General features: G+C 45.2%; 1 protein-coding gene across 1 annotated transcript in view; it reads left to right on the forward strand.

The window, feature by feature from the left end:
• The window catches only part of USF3 (upstream transcription factor family member 3), a 42,311-nt gene extending 22,274 nt beyond the window's left edge, over nucleotides 1–20,037 (forward strand). The window contains exons 5-6 of the mRNA XM_074896919.1: nucleotides 915–1,011; nucleotides 2,180–20,037. Coding sequence (XP_074753020.1) covers nucleotides 915–1,011; nucleotides 2,180–8,646 — 6,564 coding nt within the window. The 3' untranslated portion in view covers nucleotides 8,647–20,037. The remainder of the gene's footprint in view (nucleotides 1–914; nucleotides 1,012–2,179) is intronic.
• The last annotated feature ends 32 nt before the right edge of the window (nucleotides 20,038–20,069 follow it).

Here is a 20,069-nt window from a genome sequence, read left to right on the forward strand (position 1 = left end):
CATCTGTATGATGCTTGAGTGGTGAAAGCTGTGGATTAAGCAAGATCATATTTCAGGTTATTCTCCAATCCCTTCTCAGCCCTTTGCTGGTGATACCTTTATGTCCTAAGATGTAAATAGAATTGCATGCATGCTTCTTTTTGTCATCTTTCATACAATGGGATGAAAGCAACTCAGAAGGTAAAATAATAATAGTAATTTAAGATGCTGTCCTTGTGAAAGATTGTCCTTGTGAAAGCCAGACAAATGGTTTGAGGTTGATGCACAGAAGCATCTTTGTCAAGACAGGAATCTACAGCAAAGGCTGTTCTTACAGAACAGTAGAAGAAGAAGTTAAGATGTGAACGAGAGGTTTCACAGGCAGAATAAGCATAGCTTCATAGAAGGAAGATGATGGAAGGGTTGTGGCATATTTTCTCTTCCCATATTCTCCAGTCTATTACTTTTTAAATTATGCATACACCTCCCTGGATAATTGTTCTATGTTTGTTTCTTTCCTAATAAAATATTTACAAGGTAGTATCCTGGAAATTTCATGTGATATATATGTTTATTTGTGAACACAGATTTTAGCCTGGTCAGCAAGAAATGATGTTTGCTGTTTGTGTTCTGTGGCCTTCGGGCACTGGAAAATGTCAGCTCCAGCACTGAAAATGTCATTTTGTAAAATCTCATGGCATTTTAGGGTCAGTATCACTCATGAAACCTGTGGTTCATCTAAAAAAAAAAAAAAAAAACTACAGAAAAATATCCCCAAAATAATTTAAACCTCCCCCACCCAAGAGTATTTGGAGGATTATTGAGGTTAGCACGTTTTTAAAGTAAAGACCTCTTGGAGCAAGTGCGGTCTCATCATTAATGGATCTACCAGTAACAGACCTTTCTCCTAATTGTGTATATGTTTTCTTTTAAAGAGCAAGAACATGATCTTGGATCAGGCCTTTAAGTATATAACAGAAATGAAAAGACAGAATGATGAACTTCTGTTAAATGGAGGGAACAATGAACAGGGTAAGTACCGATGCTGCTGGAGGCTCTAGAATTTCTGTCAGTCCCTTTCACTGTGTGTCTGTTAGTACTGACTGACAACAAAGCCTGGATCAACAAACTTGGGAATCCCAAGACATTATGCACATACAGGAAAAATACAGCTACTTAAAATATTTTGAAACAAGAAGCCAACAGAATGCCCAAGCGTTCTTGCACAGAGCTATGAGATAATGAAGCAATGACGTTGTTGATGTAATTACAGAGCTTATAGGTGATGCGACATCATCTAGTAGATTCTGTCCTAATTTATGCTGCTGTAGCAACCAGAATGCTTTCTGACAAACTTCAGTGGTAGAATTTTTTCACTCAAAACACGGAGCTTCCTTCAAGCATAGAACTTTTTTTGTTTTCCTTTCAAATTCTGTAAAAGTGATAGCCTATTTTATAAAAGTATAATACATCATATAAAATCTTCCTGAACAGATGTGTAAAAATACAGTGATGGAGGTATGACAGAAATAATCTCAGAGTTAATGTTGCGGTTTGTGATTTTTATTTCTTACCCATAGAATGGGATTCTAAACAGTTTATTTTTATCTTGTCGATATAATTGGGTTTGAAAAATCTGGGTGATTTTCCTAGTTAGGTGAGCTGTCTCCAAGTATGTTTCCAGTTTTTCTGGCTTTACATAAGTGCTTTGTATTTAATTTTGCGCATCATTTTTAGATGTAATGAAACTTAATCATCCTGGAAAGCCATGAGATTATCAATTAAATTAAAACAGTAGTGTTTTAAGAAGAGGAGGGAAAAGAAACAGATAAATTAATGTGATTGCCTTTCCTTCAGTAATTAAATAATTTGATTAGTGTTAGTTTTATCTGAGTTGGTCCTGATGGTCTTTCTAACTAAATAATTTGACATGTTGGTACATGTTGTATAATTTGACATGTTGGTAAGATGTTGCTGTTGGTAACGGAATAGTCTGTAAAGTTCATTCACCTTCCTGCTCAGTAGAGAGGCTTATTAGGATAAGAGACTTCATATATCTTATGTTAACCATTTGAGGAGAGCGTACATTATTAACAATTTATTTCAATACTACATAGAATTTAGTCTCCAAGTCATGTGGTAACATTACCTAGTGTTTGCTCTGGTGCTGATGTAATGGATTGCTCTCACTGTTTTGTAGCTGAAGAGATAAAAAAACTCCGGAAACAGTTGGATGAACTGCAAAAGGAAAATGGGAGATACATTGAACTACTGAAAGCAAACGATATTTGCCTGTACGATGACCCGACGATCCACTGGAAGGGAAATCTCAAAAATGCAAAGGTCTCGGTTGTTATTCCTGGTGATCAGGTTCAAAAGAACATTATTGTCTATTCAAATGGGAGTCAACCCAACGGAAATAACCAGGGAGCATCTGTCCAGGGAATAACGTTTAACGTTGGTCATAATTTACAAAAGCAAACAGCCAATGTTGTGCCAGTCCAGAGAACTTGTAACCTAGTGACTCCTGTGACAATTTCTGGTATTTACCCCACAGAAAACAAGCCATGGTCGCAAACTACAGTGTCTCCGCTGGCATCAGCTCAGACAGCTCCAGCAGGGAACGTTCTTGAGCTCTCCACCCCGGAAAATGAGCGAAGCGTGCTCGCCACTTCTCCTGCCAGCTTGCAGAGCGCACCTCGATCCGGCACAGAACAGGAACTACAGTGTTCTTCAAGTAACGCACCACAGAATGATCAAAATCTCCCCAAAAGTAAAAATGAGGAGGAGGGCACTAAATCAACAAAGAAAACACTCCTGCAGGGAATCAGTCTTCCTTCCAGTGCCTCCACAGAAGCCTCCCAAGTTCAACAAGTGAATGCAACCTGCTCAAATACAAACAGTTCTAGGAGTGACCTTCAGGAAAGCTGTGTCATTTCAACCACGGACACAGCTTGTGTGCCCTCTGTGAGACTGTCTACTGCGGAAGGTTTTTCCTCCGTGAATGTCCTCAAAAGTACAGACTTAGTAAGTAGTGCTGGAATGCCTGTGACTTCTGCAGCAGAAGGAGTTAAGGCCACGACAGCAATAAGCACTCTGCCTGCCAGTCCCCTAGAAAACTGCTGGTCTTTTTCAGGCTCTTCAGGTGTTGGCGCTTCAGATTTGAAAAACATGAGTAGCCTTACACGGATGCCTTCAGCTGGAAACACACAGACCACGTGGACCACTCTGCAGCTAGCGGGAAATACTGTCCAGCCACTAAGCCAAACACCATCCAGTATCATGACTGCACTATTAAACGAGCCAGTTAATGGTGCTGGGGCTGTACCTTCTGCTCACAGCAGGCCTTTGACTGCAAGTATCAGTTTGAATGCTTCTCTGCCTGGGGATGGCCAGGCAGCTGAACAGATTGTAGTTACCTTGCCCTCATGCCCACCCTTACCTATGCAGCCGTTAATCAGCCAGCCACAGGTTAAAACTCAGGCTGCAGGAAATATCCTTCCATTAAATTCAGCTATGCAGGTGATCCAGATGGCTCAGCCAGTCGCAGCCGCTGTTACAGGAGCGCCAGCAAACCAGAATGTCATCATTCTCCAGCCTCCAAACCCCGCTCCATGCCCTCCGATTGTGAGAGCAGAAGTACCCAGCCAAAATGTTAGTCAGCAAATTGTAATTATACAAGCTGCTAATCAGAATCCTCTTCCCCTCCTCTCCGCTCAGCCTTCTGCTTCTGTAAGAGTTCCTGTGAATGGGGCGACTGCAATTGCCAACTCTAGCAGCTCCATACAAAATGCCTCCCTTCCACAGACTTTTGGAGGGAAGCACCTTGTCCATATATTACCAAGACCATCTTCTTTGCCATCTTCTAGCTCTACGCAAACGTTTTCAGTTACAATGTCCAGTCAACAGCATCCTCAAACTATCTCATTAAATGGGCAGCTTTTTGCATTACAGCCTGTGATGTCTTCATCTGGAGCTTCAAATCAAGCCCCTATGCAAATTATTCAACCCACCACCAGCGAAGATCCAAATACCAATGTTGCCCTCAATACATTTGGTGCTTTAGCTAACCTCAATCAAAGCATATCGCAAATGGCTGGACAGAGCTGCTTGCACTTGTCTCTCAGCCACCCTACCAATCCCACAACTGTCAATAACCAGATTGCCACAGTTAACTGCGTGTCGTTACCAACTTCTGTGGCATCTTCAGTACCTGCAGAGGTTTCAGTATTAACTAGTGCATCTACTTCAATAAACGCTTCCCCCAAAAAAGTGGCTGCTGGCTTGCCATCCAGTGCAAAATCAAAAAGGACAAACAAAAAGCCAAGTACAAAGAAACACCAAGCAGTCAACAGTAAAGTGTCATGCCCAGCAGGTCCTTGCAGAGATGCAGGGAAGGTGGACTGTGCTCCTGTGGAAACAGTGGCAAAGCATTCAAACAGTGAGGGGCTGCTTGAAAACGCTCCAGCGGTGTCAGTCTCGCAAACTTTAACAACATCACAGGCAAGCAGTGTTGTAGCATCAAGTGGCGTCAGCGCTTCTGAATGTCCTTCCAAAGAGACTGCAAACTCTGAACAGGCAGCCAAAACCTGCTCTGTCCCTGAGCCAAGCGCAGCCGAGGCGCCTGTTTCCTCACCACTGGCATCCGCCGTGTCCGAGCCGCTAGCGCTCGTCCCGCCGCCTGCCAAAGATGCTGCCCGCGGGTCTCAGAACTGTCCTCCACCAACCGGCTCTGCATCCTCAGAGTCTCCCAAGCCCTGTGAACCCCCCAGCACCTTAACGTCCTCTTGTAGCAAAGCACATGTGACACATTCTCAGGTGGCTGGGACGTCAGCAGCACAGAGCAGCACAGTGGGTCATACTTCCAAGGCAGGAACAATTTCGGAGCCCTGCGACGTCACGCAGGATTCCTCAGTGGTAATGCAAGACGCAGACTTGTTAGAAGGACAGGGTCTAACCAAAATGCTGTCTGATCTCACGAAAGAAAGAACAGCTGTGGAAAAACCCTCTTCGTTTACTGTTCAGGGAGAACGTTCTGATTTTCCCATGGAAAACTCTAAATCAGCAGAACCAAATGTTGATTTGCCTGAGAAGCAGGACCTCTTGCTAATGAACACAGATGGTGATCCTCTCCCCCAGCATCACTCCTGCATTTCTGACCACGAAGTAGTCAGTGCTTCCCTTATGGCTAGCAGGCAGGCAGACTCCCCCATGTCAACCAGCTCTGGCAGCAGTCGGGGCTTCTCCGTTGCGTCTATGTTGCCAGATACCACCAGAGAAGACATCACTAGCAGCACCTCAACCAGTACGTGTAACAGCTGCACGTTTTCAGAACAGACTGACATTGTAGCTCTTGCAGCAAGAGCTATTTTTGACCAGGAAAACCTTGAGAAAGGTGGTGGAGGAATACAGGTGAACATGAGGGATGCCATCTCTAAGTCAACTGAGGTTGCACCTTTGGAGAGAGAGCAACAGCCTTTTAAACCTCAACCAGTGAAAGAAAACAACGCAGGGCCGTTGGAAGCAGCACCGAGCAAATTCAGTGCTCAAGATACAGTACAGACAAACGTTGATAGGCAGGTTGAAAAGCCAAGCTGCTCTGTGGGAGGTGTGGTAACATCAAACACTTCTTTGCAGATTTCCACTTCCCAGTCGGCAAGCATAACCAGTTTAAGCGTGAATAATCTGATACACCAGAGTCGCATTGTCCATCCCCTTGTGAGTTGCTCCAGTTTATCCCAGTCTTCAGAGCCAGCAAGCGTCCCTGCAACTGTGAGCCTCTCTCTGCCATCTAGCACATACATCAATCAGTCTCCAGGGCCCGCCATGATGAGTGACTACGCTCAGGAACAGCTGAATGCCATTCGGGCAAGCACCATGCAGGCTCCCCAGCTGCAGGAACCACACTTAAAGCAGCAAAATCACGAAGGTCGCAAAGACTCCGCCAAGCGAGCTGTTCAGGACGACCTCCTGCTTTCTACGGCAAAGAGGCAGAAGCAGTGCCAGACAACACCCATAAGGCTCGAAGGGATGGCGTTGATGAACCGGACACCAGAGAGCATTGCTGAGCAAACACAGATGCTCGTCAGTCAGATTCCTCCTAACTCATCCAATTCAGTGGCATCAGTGAGCAATCAAGCACACACTGATGGCCTTAATAGGTTATTCCCACCCAACAGCAACTTTGTAACGCCAGCTTTGAGACAAACTGACGTCCAGTGTGGTTCTCAGCCCTCAATTTCCGAGCAGCAAGGCCAGGCAGGGCAGCACTTGCAGCCGATTCAACATGTTCCTGCTCAAGGCATATCTCACCTTCACAGTAATCATCCATACTTAAAGCAGCAGCAGCAGGCCGGTCAGTTAAGAGAAAGGCACCACTTGTATCAGCTGCAGCACCACGTCACACACGGGGAAAACTCGGTCCACTCTCAACCCCACAGTGTCCACCAGCAGCGAACAATACAGCAGGAGGTGCAGATGCAAAAGAAACGAAATCTCATCCAGGGAACACAAGCCACACAACTTTCTCTACAGCAAAAACACCACGGGAGTGATCAAACACGGCAAAAAGGTGGTCAGCCTCATCCGCACCACCAACAAATGCAGCAGCAGATGCAGCAGCACTTTGGAGCTTCCCAGCCTGAAAAGAACTGTGAAAATCCCGCAACAAGCAGAAACCATCATAGCCACCCTCAGAGCCATATAAATCAGGATATTATGCATCAACAGCAACAAGATGTTAGCAGCAGACAGCAAGGTTCAGCTTCTGAACACGTGTCAGGGCACAATCAGATGCAAAGACTGATGACCTCGAGGGGCTTAGAGCAGCAAATGGTGTCCCAGGCAAGTATCGTAACCAGACCATCAGACATGACGTGCACCCCTCACAGGCAAGAAAGAAATAGAGTTTCCAGCTACTCTGCCGAAGCACTGATTGGGAAGACGCCCTCCAATTCAGAACAGAGAATAGGAATATCTCTTCAAGGCCCTAGGGTTTCTGACCAGCTTGAAATGAGGAGCTATCTTGATGTTTCTAGAAATAAAGGGTTGGTGATTCATAATATGCAGGGCCGCTTATCTGTTGACCATACAGTTGGCTCAGATGTGCAGCGGCTTTCTGATTGTCAGACATTTAAACCAGCTGGACCCAGTCAACAACCAGCAGGCAATTTCGATGTACAGGCTTCAAGAAACAGCGAAATTGGTAATTCAGTGTCATCCCTCAGGGGAATGCAGTCCCAAGCATTTCGAATTGGTCAAAATACTGGGCCATCCCTAGAGAGACAGAAGAGATTGCCCTACCAGCCAGTGCAGGGTATTCCAACAGGAAATGCCCTGCCATCGAGGGAAAATGAAAACACGTGCCACCAAAGTTTTATGCAGAGTTTACTTGCCCCTCACCTTGGAGATCAGGTGAGTGGAAGCCAAAGATCCATCCCAGAACATCAAAGGAACACACAGTGCGGCGCCTCCTCCACAATCGAGTACAACTGTCCCCCAGCACGAGAGAGCGTCCACATCCGAAGAGATGGTGATGGCCCGAGTAGGGAGAGCTGTGACATGTCTATTGGTGCAATTAACACAAGGAACAGTTCTTTGAATATTCCTTTTTCGAGTTCCTCTTCCTCGGGAGACATTCAGGGTCGCAATACAAGCCCAAACATCTCTGTGCAGAAGTCCAATCCCATGAGGATGACGGACAGTCATGGAACGAAAAGCCACATGAATACGCCTGTTTCTAGCAACATGCATGGGGTTGTGAGGCCAACTCACCCTCACCCTGCAGTGTCTCATGGAAACAGCGACCAAGGGCAACCTTCTGTTCGTCAGCCAAATTCTTCAGTTACTCAGCGGTCGAGGCATCCTCTGCAAGATAACGGAGGTTCTAAAATACGTCAGCCCGAAAGGAATCGATCCGGAAATCAAAGGCATGGAAACGTCTTTGACCCTAGTCTTCCCCACCTTCCCCTGTCCACCAGCGGCAGTATGATCCTTGGTCGCCAGCAGTCTGCGATAGAGAAAAGAGGAAGCATTGTCCGATTTATGTCTGATGGCCCTCAAGTGTCTAACGATAACGCGGCCCCTGACCAACATACCCTCTCTCAGAATTTTGGATTCCCTTTTATTCCGGAGGGTGGCATGAATCCACCAATAAATGCCAATGCCTCTTTCATCCCACCGGTCACTCAGCCCAGTGCCACTCGAACACCGGCTCTAATCCCAGTCGATCCTCAGAATACGCTGCCGTCCTTCTACCCGCCTTACTCACCTGCCCACCCTACCCTTTCCAACGACATCTCCATCCCATACTTTCCCAATCAAATGTTTCCTAACCCAAGCACGGAGAAGCCGAGTAGTGGAAGTTTAAACAATCGATTTGGATCCATTTTGTCTCCTCCTAGGCCTGTTGGTTTTGCTCAGCCAAGTTTTCCTTTGCTTCCAGATATGCCGCCGATGCACATGACCAACACATCACACTTATCCAATTTTAACTTAACGTCTTTGTTTCCAGAAATAGCCACAGCTCTTCCTCCAGATGGTTCAGCAATGTCGCCTTTGCTTTCCATTGCAAACACATCTGCTTCAGATTCTTCCAAGCAGTCCTCAAACCGACCTGCCCACAATATAAGCCATATTCTAGGTCATGACTGCAGCTCAGCTGTATGAAAACTGATAGACTGACTTCTCGTCTGATGCGTTGTTTATATATTTAAGAAGAAAAAAGTGGATCTTACTGGGCATCCCTGAAGAGACCATTCATAGCATCACTGTTTATTTGCCTAAATGTATGTATATGGGTACTTTTCGTATTTATATACACACTGTATTTCCATCCACCTTACTAACTTTAAAGCACCAGTGCCTATAGCAATGCTTACTTACTTGTAAACAGTAAGGATGCAACATTGAGAGCTGTGCAAATATTGGTTGTTGATTTTCCAACAATCAAGTTTGATGTCTGATTGTTCCAGGGTAAGGGCCACCCTTAGTAATACGTGGATGTAAAGAAAGGAGTGAGAGCATCCGTATGGGAGACAGGAAACAAATGCTACAGGTTTCATTTTGTTTCTGATGCGTTAACCTGAAACTACAGACGAACTTGAAGTGGCTTGGGTTTCTCTTTTTCCTTTGTAAAATATCTTCAGGAGCCTCAACACAAGTCAAGTCTGTGTTAACCCAGCATTAATTGATAAAGGCATTTGTTGTGCAGCTTTTGTCTGTTTGAAGCTTGTCACATGCACTTGAATTAAGGCTGACTTTACCTGGCAAAAAATTACTATGTGTTTCCGTGGTCAGCAATTAAAAATACTGGTTTCGAAAATTCAGATTTCTTTAAGCCATGACTTTCTGTTTCTAAGAAGAGTTTTGCTTGGATCTGTTTTAACAGTTACTCCTGAACTTGGTCAATGTTTTAATGTAGCTTACAGCAGAGACAGCAGGCATATTTGTTGCCATTTCATTGTTCATATGCTGCAAGTTGCCTCAGGGTGGGTTTTGTACCTTGTTTAGCACCTTCTTAATGTCTCCCCCCCCCCCCCCTTTTTTTTGGCCCATGCTCAAACACCAGCTTTCTGGTTTCTGTGAGCGACAGCCCTTTGTTGTACCAGGCCAGCACGTGGGAGGCGAATGGAGCCTGTGTCATCCTGCAAAATGAGCGGGGATCCCTGGGGGTGCAGCTCTTGCTTAACACTGCTGACCATATCGGCCTGAGTTAATATCAGTATTCTGCACTCGAATGCACCTTTTGTCTAAATGCGTGTGGTTGTGGCTGAAGGAGAATGGGAATGTGTCAGGACTGAAACGCTGCGTGCCAGGAAGGAGTTGTCATGATGGAAGGGGGGGTGCGTTTGTGTGTGCGTGAGAGACAGCGTGAATGTGTGTGTGCTGGCTGAGTCTCCAGTAATTTCCCAAATTTCAGTCCCATTTCTTTTAAAGGAAAGGGGAGAACTAGGTAAGTTTTATTTATTTAATGGATCTGCAGCCTGCTTTTTCTTCAGACAAGGCGGAAATATATGTCTTTTCTTCTTATGTGCTTGGAAATACCATTCTGGTTTTGATTCTTCAAATAACAAATTAACTTCAGGTTTCCCTTGTCCTCCTCCTACCAGCCAGGGAGTGACAAAAACTGCTCCGAGGCTTCTTCTGCTGCTTCTGGGACCTGTCACAGGTTCTTCGCCAATGTCTCTGTTAGCAGGGGGCTGGGGGGGAACAGGCTCCCTGGGATTTTTTTAGGGATTTTTTTTTTTCTTTGAAAAGTAAAAAGGAAGATAATCCTCCATCTCCAAGAATGGGATCCACAGAGAGGGACCTGAAAGTTTTTTCCATAGCTTCACTGCCCAGACAACATTTTTGCTAAGTCCTTTTACACTAATCCAGAAAGGTAAAGAAGATTTGGCATAAAAAAAAAAAAAATTGGGCTGGGCTGTGTCTGTAGTTCATGCTGACAGCGTTTCCACTCTTGGAACCTGGGGTCTGATGTTTTCCTGCAAAGTGAAGTACAATGATTCTGATTCAAATTGACACTTTTTAATTCAGATGGAGCTTATTTTAGGAAACTAAGTGGTGCATCAGTTCTCTGTGCTTATTAAAAATAATAGATTGAATATTTATTTCACTTCAAAACAAGGCAGCTTGTCCGAGTTTGACTGTGAAACAGGCTGCCAAAGGTAGTTACCAACCAAATGGCAGCAACTGGCCTGTGCAGAGCAGGAGAGTTAGGAATGATGGTCAGTCCTCGACTCTGACCAGCACTGCAGTCCTGGCTGTTCTCTGATGAGAGAGACACCGGATCAGACTAATTTCCCTAACTCAGTAGATCCCAAAGGGGCTACTGCCTCAGGTGATGAAATGAGTGCCCTAACGATGAGCATTTCCATGGGTTCTGGATGACGTAGACAGGGGTGTTGAAGCAGCAGCTACGCTGTGCATTACATATTCATCTGGACCTTGAGGAGGAAAGCAAAACAGCCCTTCTCACTCTTTAAATGGCATTGTGTGTGCAATGGTGTATTTGACTTTCAAGACCAAGCAGTGAAAAATTAAGCCCTGGCTTCCAGGACTTTATATAAAGATATTAATCCTGCTCGTCATTCGAGGCATTCACCTAGTGAAACTAAAACCTGTTTCTTCTGCTACACTACTTCATGGTGTCTTTGAAAACTGGAGTGAGGTTGTAAGCTTATACAGCGCAGCTGCAACAGCTGAATGTTCACAGGTCGATGGGGCCAGATGGGATTCAGCCAGAGTACTGAAGGAGCTGGCAGGTGTTATGGCAGGATCCCTCTCAACCATCTACCAAAGGTCGTGACACTCTGGGGAGGTCGGTGCTGACTGGAAGGAATAATGTGGGAATAACAAGGGTGTGAGGGAAGACCCAGGGAACTACAGGACTGCTAGTCTAACCTCAGTTCGTGGAAAAACTGTGGAGAAGATTATACTGGGTGCTATTGGAAGGCATTTCATCAATCATCAGGCACAGTCAACATGGGTTCACAAAGGGGAAGTCCTGTTGAACTAATCTGATATCCTTCTATGATAAGGTCCCAAGAAAGGCAGCGGATGAAGTTTTTCTGGATTTTAGTAAGGCTTTTGATACAGTCCCTCATAACATACTTCCTGACAAGTTGTCCAGGTGTGGGATGAGTGGGTTCATGGTGCGCTGGGTGAGGAACTGGCAGAAGGGCAGAACTCAGAGGGTTGTAGTGAATGGGGCCACATCCGGCGGCAACCAGTCACCAGGCGTGTTCCTCAGGGCCAGTTCTGTTCCGTATAATTCCCAGTGATCTGGAGGCAGGAGCTGAATGCACCATTGACCCGTTTGCTGCTGATACCATATTTGATACTGACTTTCTTGAAGGACAAGATGCCTTGCAGAGGGATCTAGATAGACTGGAGCACTGGGCTAAGGTTAATGGGATGAATTTCACAAGAACAAATGCTGGATTGGGCACGTGGGAGGAGTAACGCCGGGCACAAGTGTAAACTGGGAGAGGAGCGGCTGGAGAGCAGCCCTGCAGAAAGGGGTCTGGGGGTGCGGGTCGGCAGCAGGCTCAGTGTGGGTCAGCAGCCTGCCCTGGCAGCCCAGAGGGCAAACCGCATCCCGGGGGCATCAAACACGGCACGGCCAGTCGGGCAAAAGAGGTGACTGTCCCGCTGTACTCGGCGTCGGCCTCTCCTGCAGTGCTGGGTGCAGTTCTGGGCCCCACAACTGAGGAAGGATGTGAAGGTCCTCGAACGCGTCCAGAGGAGGGCAACCAAGCTGGTGTAAGGGCTGGAAGGAATGTCCTGTGAGGAGCGGCTGAGGGCTTTGGGCTTGTCTAGTGTGGAGAGAAGGAGGCTGAGGGGTGACCTCATTGCTCTCTGCAGCTTCCTGGGGAGGAGAGGTGGAGAGGGAGGTGTTGAGCTCTTCTCCCTGGCATCCAGTGATAGGACACGTGGGAATAGCTCAAAGCTGCACCAGGGGAGGTTTAGACTGGACATTAGGCAGCATTTCTTTACCCAGAGGGTGGTCAGAGACTGGAACAGGCTTCCTGGAGAGGTGGTCGATGCCCCAAGCTTGCCAGTGTTTGAGAGGCCTTTAATGATATGCTTTAACTTGGTCAGCCCTGAAGTGGTCAGGCAGTTGGACTAGATGATCATTGTAGGTCCCTTCCAACTGAAATAGTCTATTCTACTCCTATTAATTTATTTTTTCATATTAATTTCACTGATGTTATATTGAGGTTAAATGCAATCCTGAGTGTTCACAAAAGAGTATGTCAGTTGTGATTTTAGGTGTGTGTTTGTTGTTTTTTTTTTTTAACGTTGTACAGCATTTTCTGAAGAGACGGTAGCTGTGTCAGTATCTTTCATGTACCCCCTTTTCTGTTTACAGAGATGATCAAAACTAGCAACTGGTTTCACAGGATACCTGTAACACAGGTAATCACAACACAGGCATATTAGTGATACAGAGACTGCTGCAATTTTGTAGGAGCTGCACAGTATTTGTGGTGTGTGACTCAAAAGTAACTACCATGCGACCCAAGTCTTCTCTAGAAGAAGATTGTACCTGGCATTCTTGTGACAGGGCTTTTGTTGTCCTTCTCAGGACTTTTTCTGAAACCTGCCGCAACCAGAATGGAGAAATACAATTTCATTACTCTCCTTGAACATGGCAATTTTTGTTGAAGTTCAACCACATACCAGTGCGAGTCTTTTTATGTGCCATAAATGATCCTGTGGCATTGGTGTGGGATCAGGAAGACTGCTATGAAAAGAAAGGTAGGCAGACCTATCTGTGAGAGCTTCATAGAAATTTATTTGTCCAACTGCTATTATTTACTCCCAAATTCTATCATTTACACTGCTGGCTTTTAGATCAATTTAATTAAAGAAAAATTGGCTCTATTGTGCAGTCTTTGGTCTAATTGACTGTCCAAGATGGTCTTTGAATGCTGAATCTGGCCAGGTCCCCTGGTTTAAGAGCAGCTTGTGGATTTCCCACAGATTTCAGCTTCTCACATGTCTGTGCTCATATGCCTTTAGGAAGAACAATGAATGGACCAGGTATTTCACATTAAAGAAAGGAAATCAGATGTTAAGTAATTTTTTTTAGTTTCTAATTACAAAATTGTTTTGGTTTTCCTCTTCACTGCAAACTAATCACCCCTGCTGCTCCACACTGACCAGGCTTCTTGTGTTTAGTTTTGTAGGTCAGTTTGTGCCACTGACAGGTCAGTGTCTCAGCTTCCAACTGCTGGCCCTTCCCAGGGCTTTGGGCTCTGCTCTCAGGATCTGGAGCAACTGCAACATCTTTGCCACTGAGTGGAAACTATTCTTTCTTTCTTCTTTTAATTTTTCTCCCCCCTACCATTGAAGCTGTGTGTCTAGCTATCAGGTCAATGGTAAGGGAGGCTCAGCTTATCTCCATCTGTGCTTGGGGCGGGGTGGGAGGAGTTTGAAAAAGGAGCTTCTGTAAGTTTTGCAGATCAAATCATTCTGTTTCACTTGTTATAATTTGACAAGCAAATACATTTTCTTCAGCAAACATCTATGACACCAACAATTTAACTTTTTCTCCCAAGGATTACCTGGCAATTAAGAGTTCTTTTGTTTTTCAAGCTATATTTGGAAAAGATTTTGTGGTTTTAATTGCAATTTGTTAGTCCCAAAATGGTATTTTCTCTTCCATAATAACTTTTTGAAGTTTACTTACATTCAGCAGAGGTTGGTTTGGCTTTGAAGAAAGGAAAAATACCCAGTACTGCTTAATTTAGCAAAATAAACAGCAGAAAGGAAAGGTTCAGCACTACCTCTTGGGTGGGACTGCCATAGTTGACAGATGTTGGATGGCTGTGGCTTGCAGCTTGGCCTAAATGACCTCAACAAATAGCAAATGGTGTCAGGCTGGAGTGCATGTGTGTCAGTGTAGTCCTTGATTAATCCCTTAAGAAGCTGAGGAGAATAAGAGCAGAGTCAGACTAAGTTGAAAGCAGGCAGTAGAACAGTAATGTATTAACATTTATGTACCTTTTCACTGAGGGAAGGGACCTCCTTTAAGAACAGCTAAAGGAAATGGAGAACTGAGCTGACTTGAGCCTGTGGCTGAACCTTACTGGTACATGTTTTCTAGCTCCCACTCCCAGCTGCAGTCACTACACTGCTGCCCAGGTCGAAAAGCACCTCTCTGAAAAAAAAACCAAAACCAACAAATCAAAATGCTATACTAGTACAGAGCCTCCTGAATTTTGCACAGATTCCCTACTGCACTTTAAAGGCCACCCTGCTGCTGCTGTGGTTGGTGACTATAGTGCTGTTGCAGGAAAATCATGTGGTAGGGCAAGCGCAGAGGGCATGGCTGGAGAAAAGAGGTAATTCCATTCTTTCTTATCTCCTGTTGTCACCTTATTCAGTGGTACCTGTGCAGCCCTCACTCAAGGACTTGGTCACAAACTTACACTGTTTCTGGGTGACTGAGTGTGGTCAGACGTGCTAGAGCTATGATCTTTTGCTATTCCCCAGGTTCATGCTCATCACTTTAACAACGATCTCCCTTTGACTGGAAAGGCAGAGTAGCATTTTATCTATTTATAGCAAATTGGTCAAATTTGTGTTGTTTTCTGATCCAGTGATGTAAGGAGCTCCATTCTTTACCATCGCCTAACCCAAGTTATCTGCTGCTGCTGTTCCCTTCTCCTGCTGCCACTCATCCCACACAGGTAGCAGCCCCATGGACAGGAGTGCCAGTGCAGACGCAGGTTTGCATGTGAGGGTGTTTCTAACCTCCTATCACCTCCACAATCCTTTGAGTAAATCTAAAACCTCAGAGCACCAACACTTTATTCCTGCAAGTTACACTAAGATCAAGTTACTTTGCAAACCAATGAAAGATTTAGCAGAGGTTTTTGGTCATGACAATACAAAACCATCTTCTCTCTGCAAACAAGCCCTGCATAGTTACACAAAAGCCATTTATTATTTGCTGATACCCATTTTTATGAGATTTTTTTTTTAAAAAAAAAAAAAAAAGGGCATTTCTTTCTGCCTCACCAAAAGTATTTTTACAAGTAGGTTCCAAGTTTGCAATACGCACTGCTGTTTCCACAATCACAAATGTGACACAACCAAGCTCACCATGGGTTGTACCCCTGTTCCTGCCCGCTCACTGTAAGAAGGGAAGCAACTATGGATTTTGCCACAGGAGATTAATCAAAGATGCTGTTGCCCTCCATGATGTAAATTATTTATATTCAGTCCAGAGTTTTCTGCTGTGCTTCTGTTTTATATAGCTGTAAATTACTTGGATACAGCCCCCATGGAAAGTCCTTATTATTTTGTAATGGAAAAAAGGAACTCTGCAGTAGAAATCTATAATGAATGAACGAACAGGAACATCATCTTCCAATTGTAAATAAGATCTTGTTCTGTTTATTTTGACATCTTTTTACAAATGTGTTGCATTCAGGTGTAAATATCCCAAACCATGATCTTGTTCAAAGTTCCAAGATTTCTATTGTTAAATGTAATACTTTGTTTAATAGTTGTAATAATTATTTGTATAGATATGAACATGATAGTATTTTATTAAAAAAAAATTTTTTTGAATACAGTATTCTTGTTGGTATAGCTTCTTTCCCACCAGAAGCCATGCATTTCACTCTTCAAGATAGGTTAAAATAAAAGCTTTAAGACTGTAATTGTAAACTCCCAGTTTTCTACTGATGTATATTTTCCACATATACCAGAGTTATGCACCACTTAATCTGGATATCTAAAACCACATAATCCAGAAGAAACATATAAGGCAATGTCTAAATAATGCAAGGCCAGTGCTGTTCCTGCCCAGGTGAAGATACAATTTCAGCTTTATAAAATGCTTCTCATCATGCACCACCACAATGATTGTGAGGTGCTCTAAGATGTCACAGTTTGAATCTAAAGGATGTGGTTTGGATGAGACTGGTACAGAGATGCTGCAAGGTAAGTAAAGGCTTTTGGGGAGGCTGCATATTGCAGGAGGAGGTGGCAGAATTGCTGTCAAACACTTCCTTCTGGGGGCTCCAGGCTGCCTTGCTTGTAAACCTCAAAATTCTGGATGTGAAAGATGGAATGTGTTTTTGTTTGTTTTGTTGTTGTTTTTTTTCAAATTAAAATTTAGTATTAAGAGATTAGCTTCTGTTTTGTTACTTCAGGGACAGCCAGTATCTGTAGCTCAAGGGCAGCAAGCCCTCCAGACAAAGCTGCTGGGGGCCCTGTTACAGAAGCTCTCAAATAAACAAGAAACAACCAAAAATTAAAAATTTATTATTAACACAATTAACTAGCCCTCTGCAAGCTACAGGTTCAAAAGTCTGTGAGAGAACAGAAAAACTTTCTTGGGTTTAACAACAACCCAAAATAGAGAACACAGAACTCCGTAGGGTTTAACGACAACCCAAAATGCTATCACTCACCTAACAAATGAGGACTCTCAACCTTGGGGACCTGCTCAGGGCAGTGTCCTGACCCAAGTCACCTTGAGGAGTTTCCTTGGGCGGCATCCCAACTCAAGGGGAGAGGCCTCGATGAGCTCCAAATGGCTGCCCCAGGGAACTCCATTTATTCATGGGCCAAATCTGATCTGAATAGCAGCTCCCATTGGCCAAAAGCCCAACTACCGTGAAGCCCTGAGAGCAAAGGCAATCAGTAGCTGCTACACTTCAGCAGCCAAGAAGCCCTATTTTCATTAGGCAGGTGCATCTGCCACAAGGCCCTCGGCCGGCTGCGCTCATACAAATGCTTGGTGCAGCCACATGCACCTGAGCACGAGGGAATCCACACACAAAAGCACAAGTGAAACTGTCTTAAAGCGTTTCTTCCCCCACCTTAAGCTAGAGGTGGCGCATAGCCAGGGGCAGCACACCTGTCTCAAATACACCCTGTTCATGGCATGGATACACTCACTATCTCCCTGTTACTGTCATTGCCAATTCTCCCCTCTTCTCAAAGACCCTTTTGCTCAGTGTAGATGTGGCTGTTTAAATAGGCAGAAAATCTCCATTTAGCTGCGGAGAAGTTAACATTTTTCTTAATGTTTTCAGAATGCAGCATAGTCCCCCTGTCTAGGCTGCTACCAGAGGTTTTGTTGGTAGTTGTAACACTGTCAGGTCGCATGATCCTAATAGCTTCCCTAAACTCTGAGGGAGGGGGTATTATCATTATTATACAAAAGCTTGAGTTGTTGCAGGCAGAACAACACTTTACCAACAAGTATATGATTGTGTCCACCTCTGTGGCTTAGGTCACCGCAGCTGTAGAAGAGGGGAGACAGCCCGAGGTGCTCGGGAGCTGTGTGAAGAGCAGAGCAGAAGCAGGAGACAGGTCACATTGCTACAGGGGAGGTAGAGCAGAGCCCTCTGGGCAGCAGCTTTCTGGCCACGCACCACACAAAAACGCCTGACCCCACCACAGCACTGCACTGGCTTTTACTCGGGAAAGTGTTAGAGGCCTGAGGAAGACACTGCAGGAGGTGTAACACAAAAACTACACAAAGCTGAGTGTTAGTAGCTCTTTTGCTTATAAAAACAGCAAACGTATCTCATGACTTAGCAAATAAGCCTGAGTATTTAATGGCCAACTGCAGAAAGCTTAGGGCAGACGTTCCTGGGCAGGTACAGCTTCCACAACATATGGAGAGATACTCGCAGTTGCCATTTCCAGCCAGGCCAGCTCCTGCTTCCTTCAAGCTGCTCAGCCCCTGCAGTGAGCCGCTTAAATTCACTGAGAAGGGAATTCTCCAGAAAACTGAACTGTTTGTTTCCCTTTCAAGTGTTGTTACAGCAGTTTGTGCTGAGCATAGGAGGATTGAGCACATGATGGGGGAAGCAGGGACCCTGCTGCTGGCCCATGGACAGCAGAAAGGCCCCCACCTCCCAACACAACTCACACCAGCTCCACTTTTCTCCCTACATACCTCTGACTAATGCTGTTTCAGAGGAAGGTAAAACAACCAAGTGACACCTGCAAGTTGGGGAACAGAGGTTTACCCCAGGGAGCTGTTCTTCCTTCCCCGAGGGCAGTCACCTGGAGAAGGGGCAACAGGACTAAAGTCACAGGCTGCATTTTGGGTGGAGGGCTGCAAGCCGAGCTTGACCAGGACAGCTGGGAGACAGAACTGGGGTGCCCAGCCAGACACCTCCACCAACCAGAGCCACCAAGGCAGCCACCAGCTGGGAGAACTGAAGTACAAGGAGAAGCCAGCAGGCAGGAGGATATTTTAAAAAACTGATACATCAAGCTAGAGGCACAGGAGCAGCAGGGAGGTGATTCCAACCCTTCCTCCCATCTCTTAGGCTTGAGGTACCTTGGATTTAATTGAATTTTTTTTTTTTTTCCCCTGCACTGTTCTCCACTCTTCTCCAACCTCTCTCCCTCACTGCTACCACCTTGCCATTTGCATACTGTGCTCATCTCTGCTTAGCTCAGCAAGCCCATATGTTGCTCTTCTACCTCCTACATCGAGACTTCCAACTGCTGTTCAACATTAGCTTTTCTCTCCCATTCCTATTTAGAAAAGATAACCATCTTCCTGGCTAGAAACAAATACAAGCTTGGTACAAGGTCTGAGACTACAGGCTATGGAAGACACAGGCAGAAGGAATCTCTTTTATAAAAATGTGTGTCCAAAACTGGACAAATTTGGGGTACAAAAGCCTTTCTTTGGTCTGGCACTGAAGCAATATCCCTACTACTCCAACACTTTGTCCTGTGTCCTTGACTTCTGTGCACTACAAAATACACCAAGAGCAGAACATACCTGTTCAAGAGGAAAAGCTGCTCATTTTTCTCCACTCCTAAACACAGGGTACAGGCAGACCTGCAAGGCAAGAGCCCATCCTGCACATGACTAAGCAGGGCCTTAAAGGCTGCAGAGTGTGCAAAGATGACTTCAGGTTACACTTGCAAGCAGCAGGATCCAATACCAGATGCTCCAAGTCCCACCCCCTGCAGATACCTGCTTGTACACCAGTTCTGGTGATCTGCCAAAATCAACAGGTTTTTGAACTAGTGTCCCTCTTCTCCCTATCTCTTTGGCTCAAAGGGACTAAGTGAGGCAGCATTTGCACTGGAATCTCTGGCCAGACTCACCCACTTCATATCAAAATATTCAGTGGGGTCTGGAGTGCCTTACATGGTATAACTGCAGCTGCAAGGTGTGATGGCAGAAAGGACCCCAGAGAAACTTAAAAGATTAAAAGCTAAAGTTCCTACAGGAGGCAATAGCAGAGCAGGATCTCCAGTTCAAGAACATTTAACCACCCCAGGATAGCCTCCCACCTCAACAAGCTCCCACCTCAGACAAGATCTCCACATCTTCCTGCAGGTCTCAGAGCAGCAAGGCAAGCTTTGCCTCAAGTAGCATCTTCTTTTGGTTTAGCTCTTCATGGGAGTCAGTGTTCAACCTGCTGGTGCTGGCAGGCTGCGTTACAGAATCACAGAATCATCTCGGTTGGAAAAGACCTTGAAGATCATCCAGTCCAACCATTAACCTCACACTGACCGTTCTCAACTCCACCAGATCCCTCAGCGCTGGGTCAACCCGACTCTTCAACCCCTCCAGGGATGGGGAC

This window comes from Athene noctua, chromosome 1 (genome assembly GCF_965140245.1).
Source record: "Athene noctua chromosome 1, bAthNoc1.hap1.1, whole genome shotgun sequence".
NCBI lineage: Eukaryota > Metazoa > Chordata > Aves > Strigiformes > Strigidae > Athene > Athene noctua.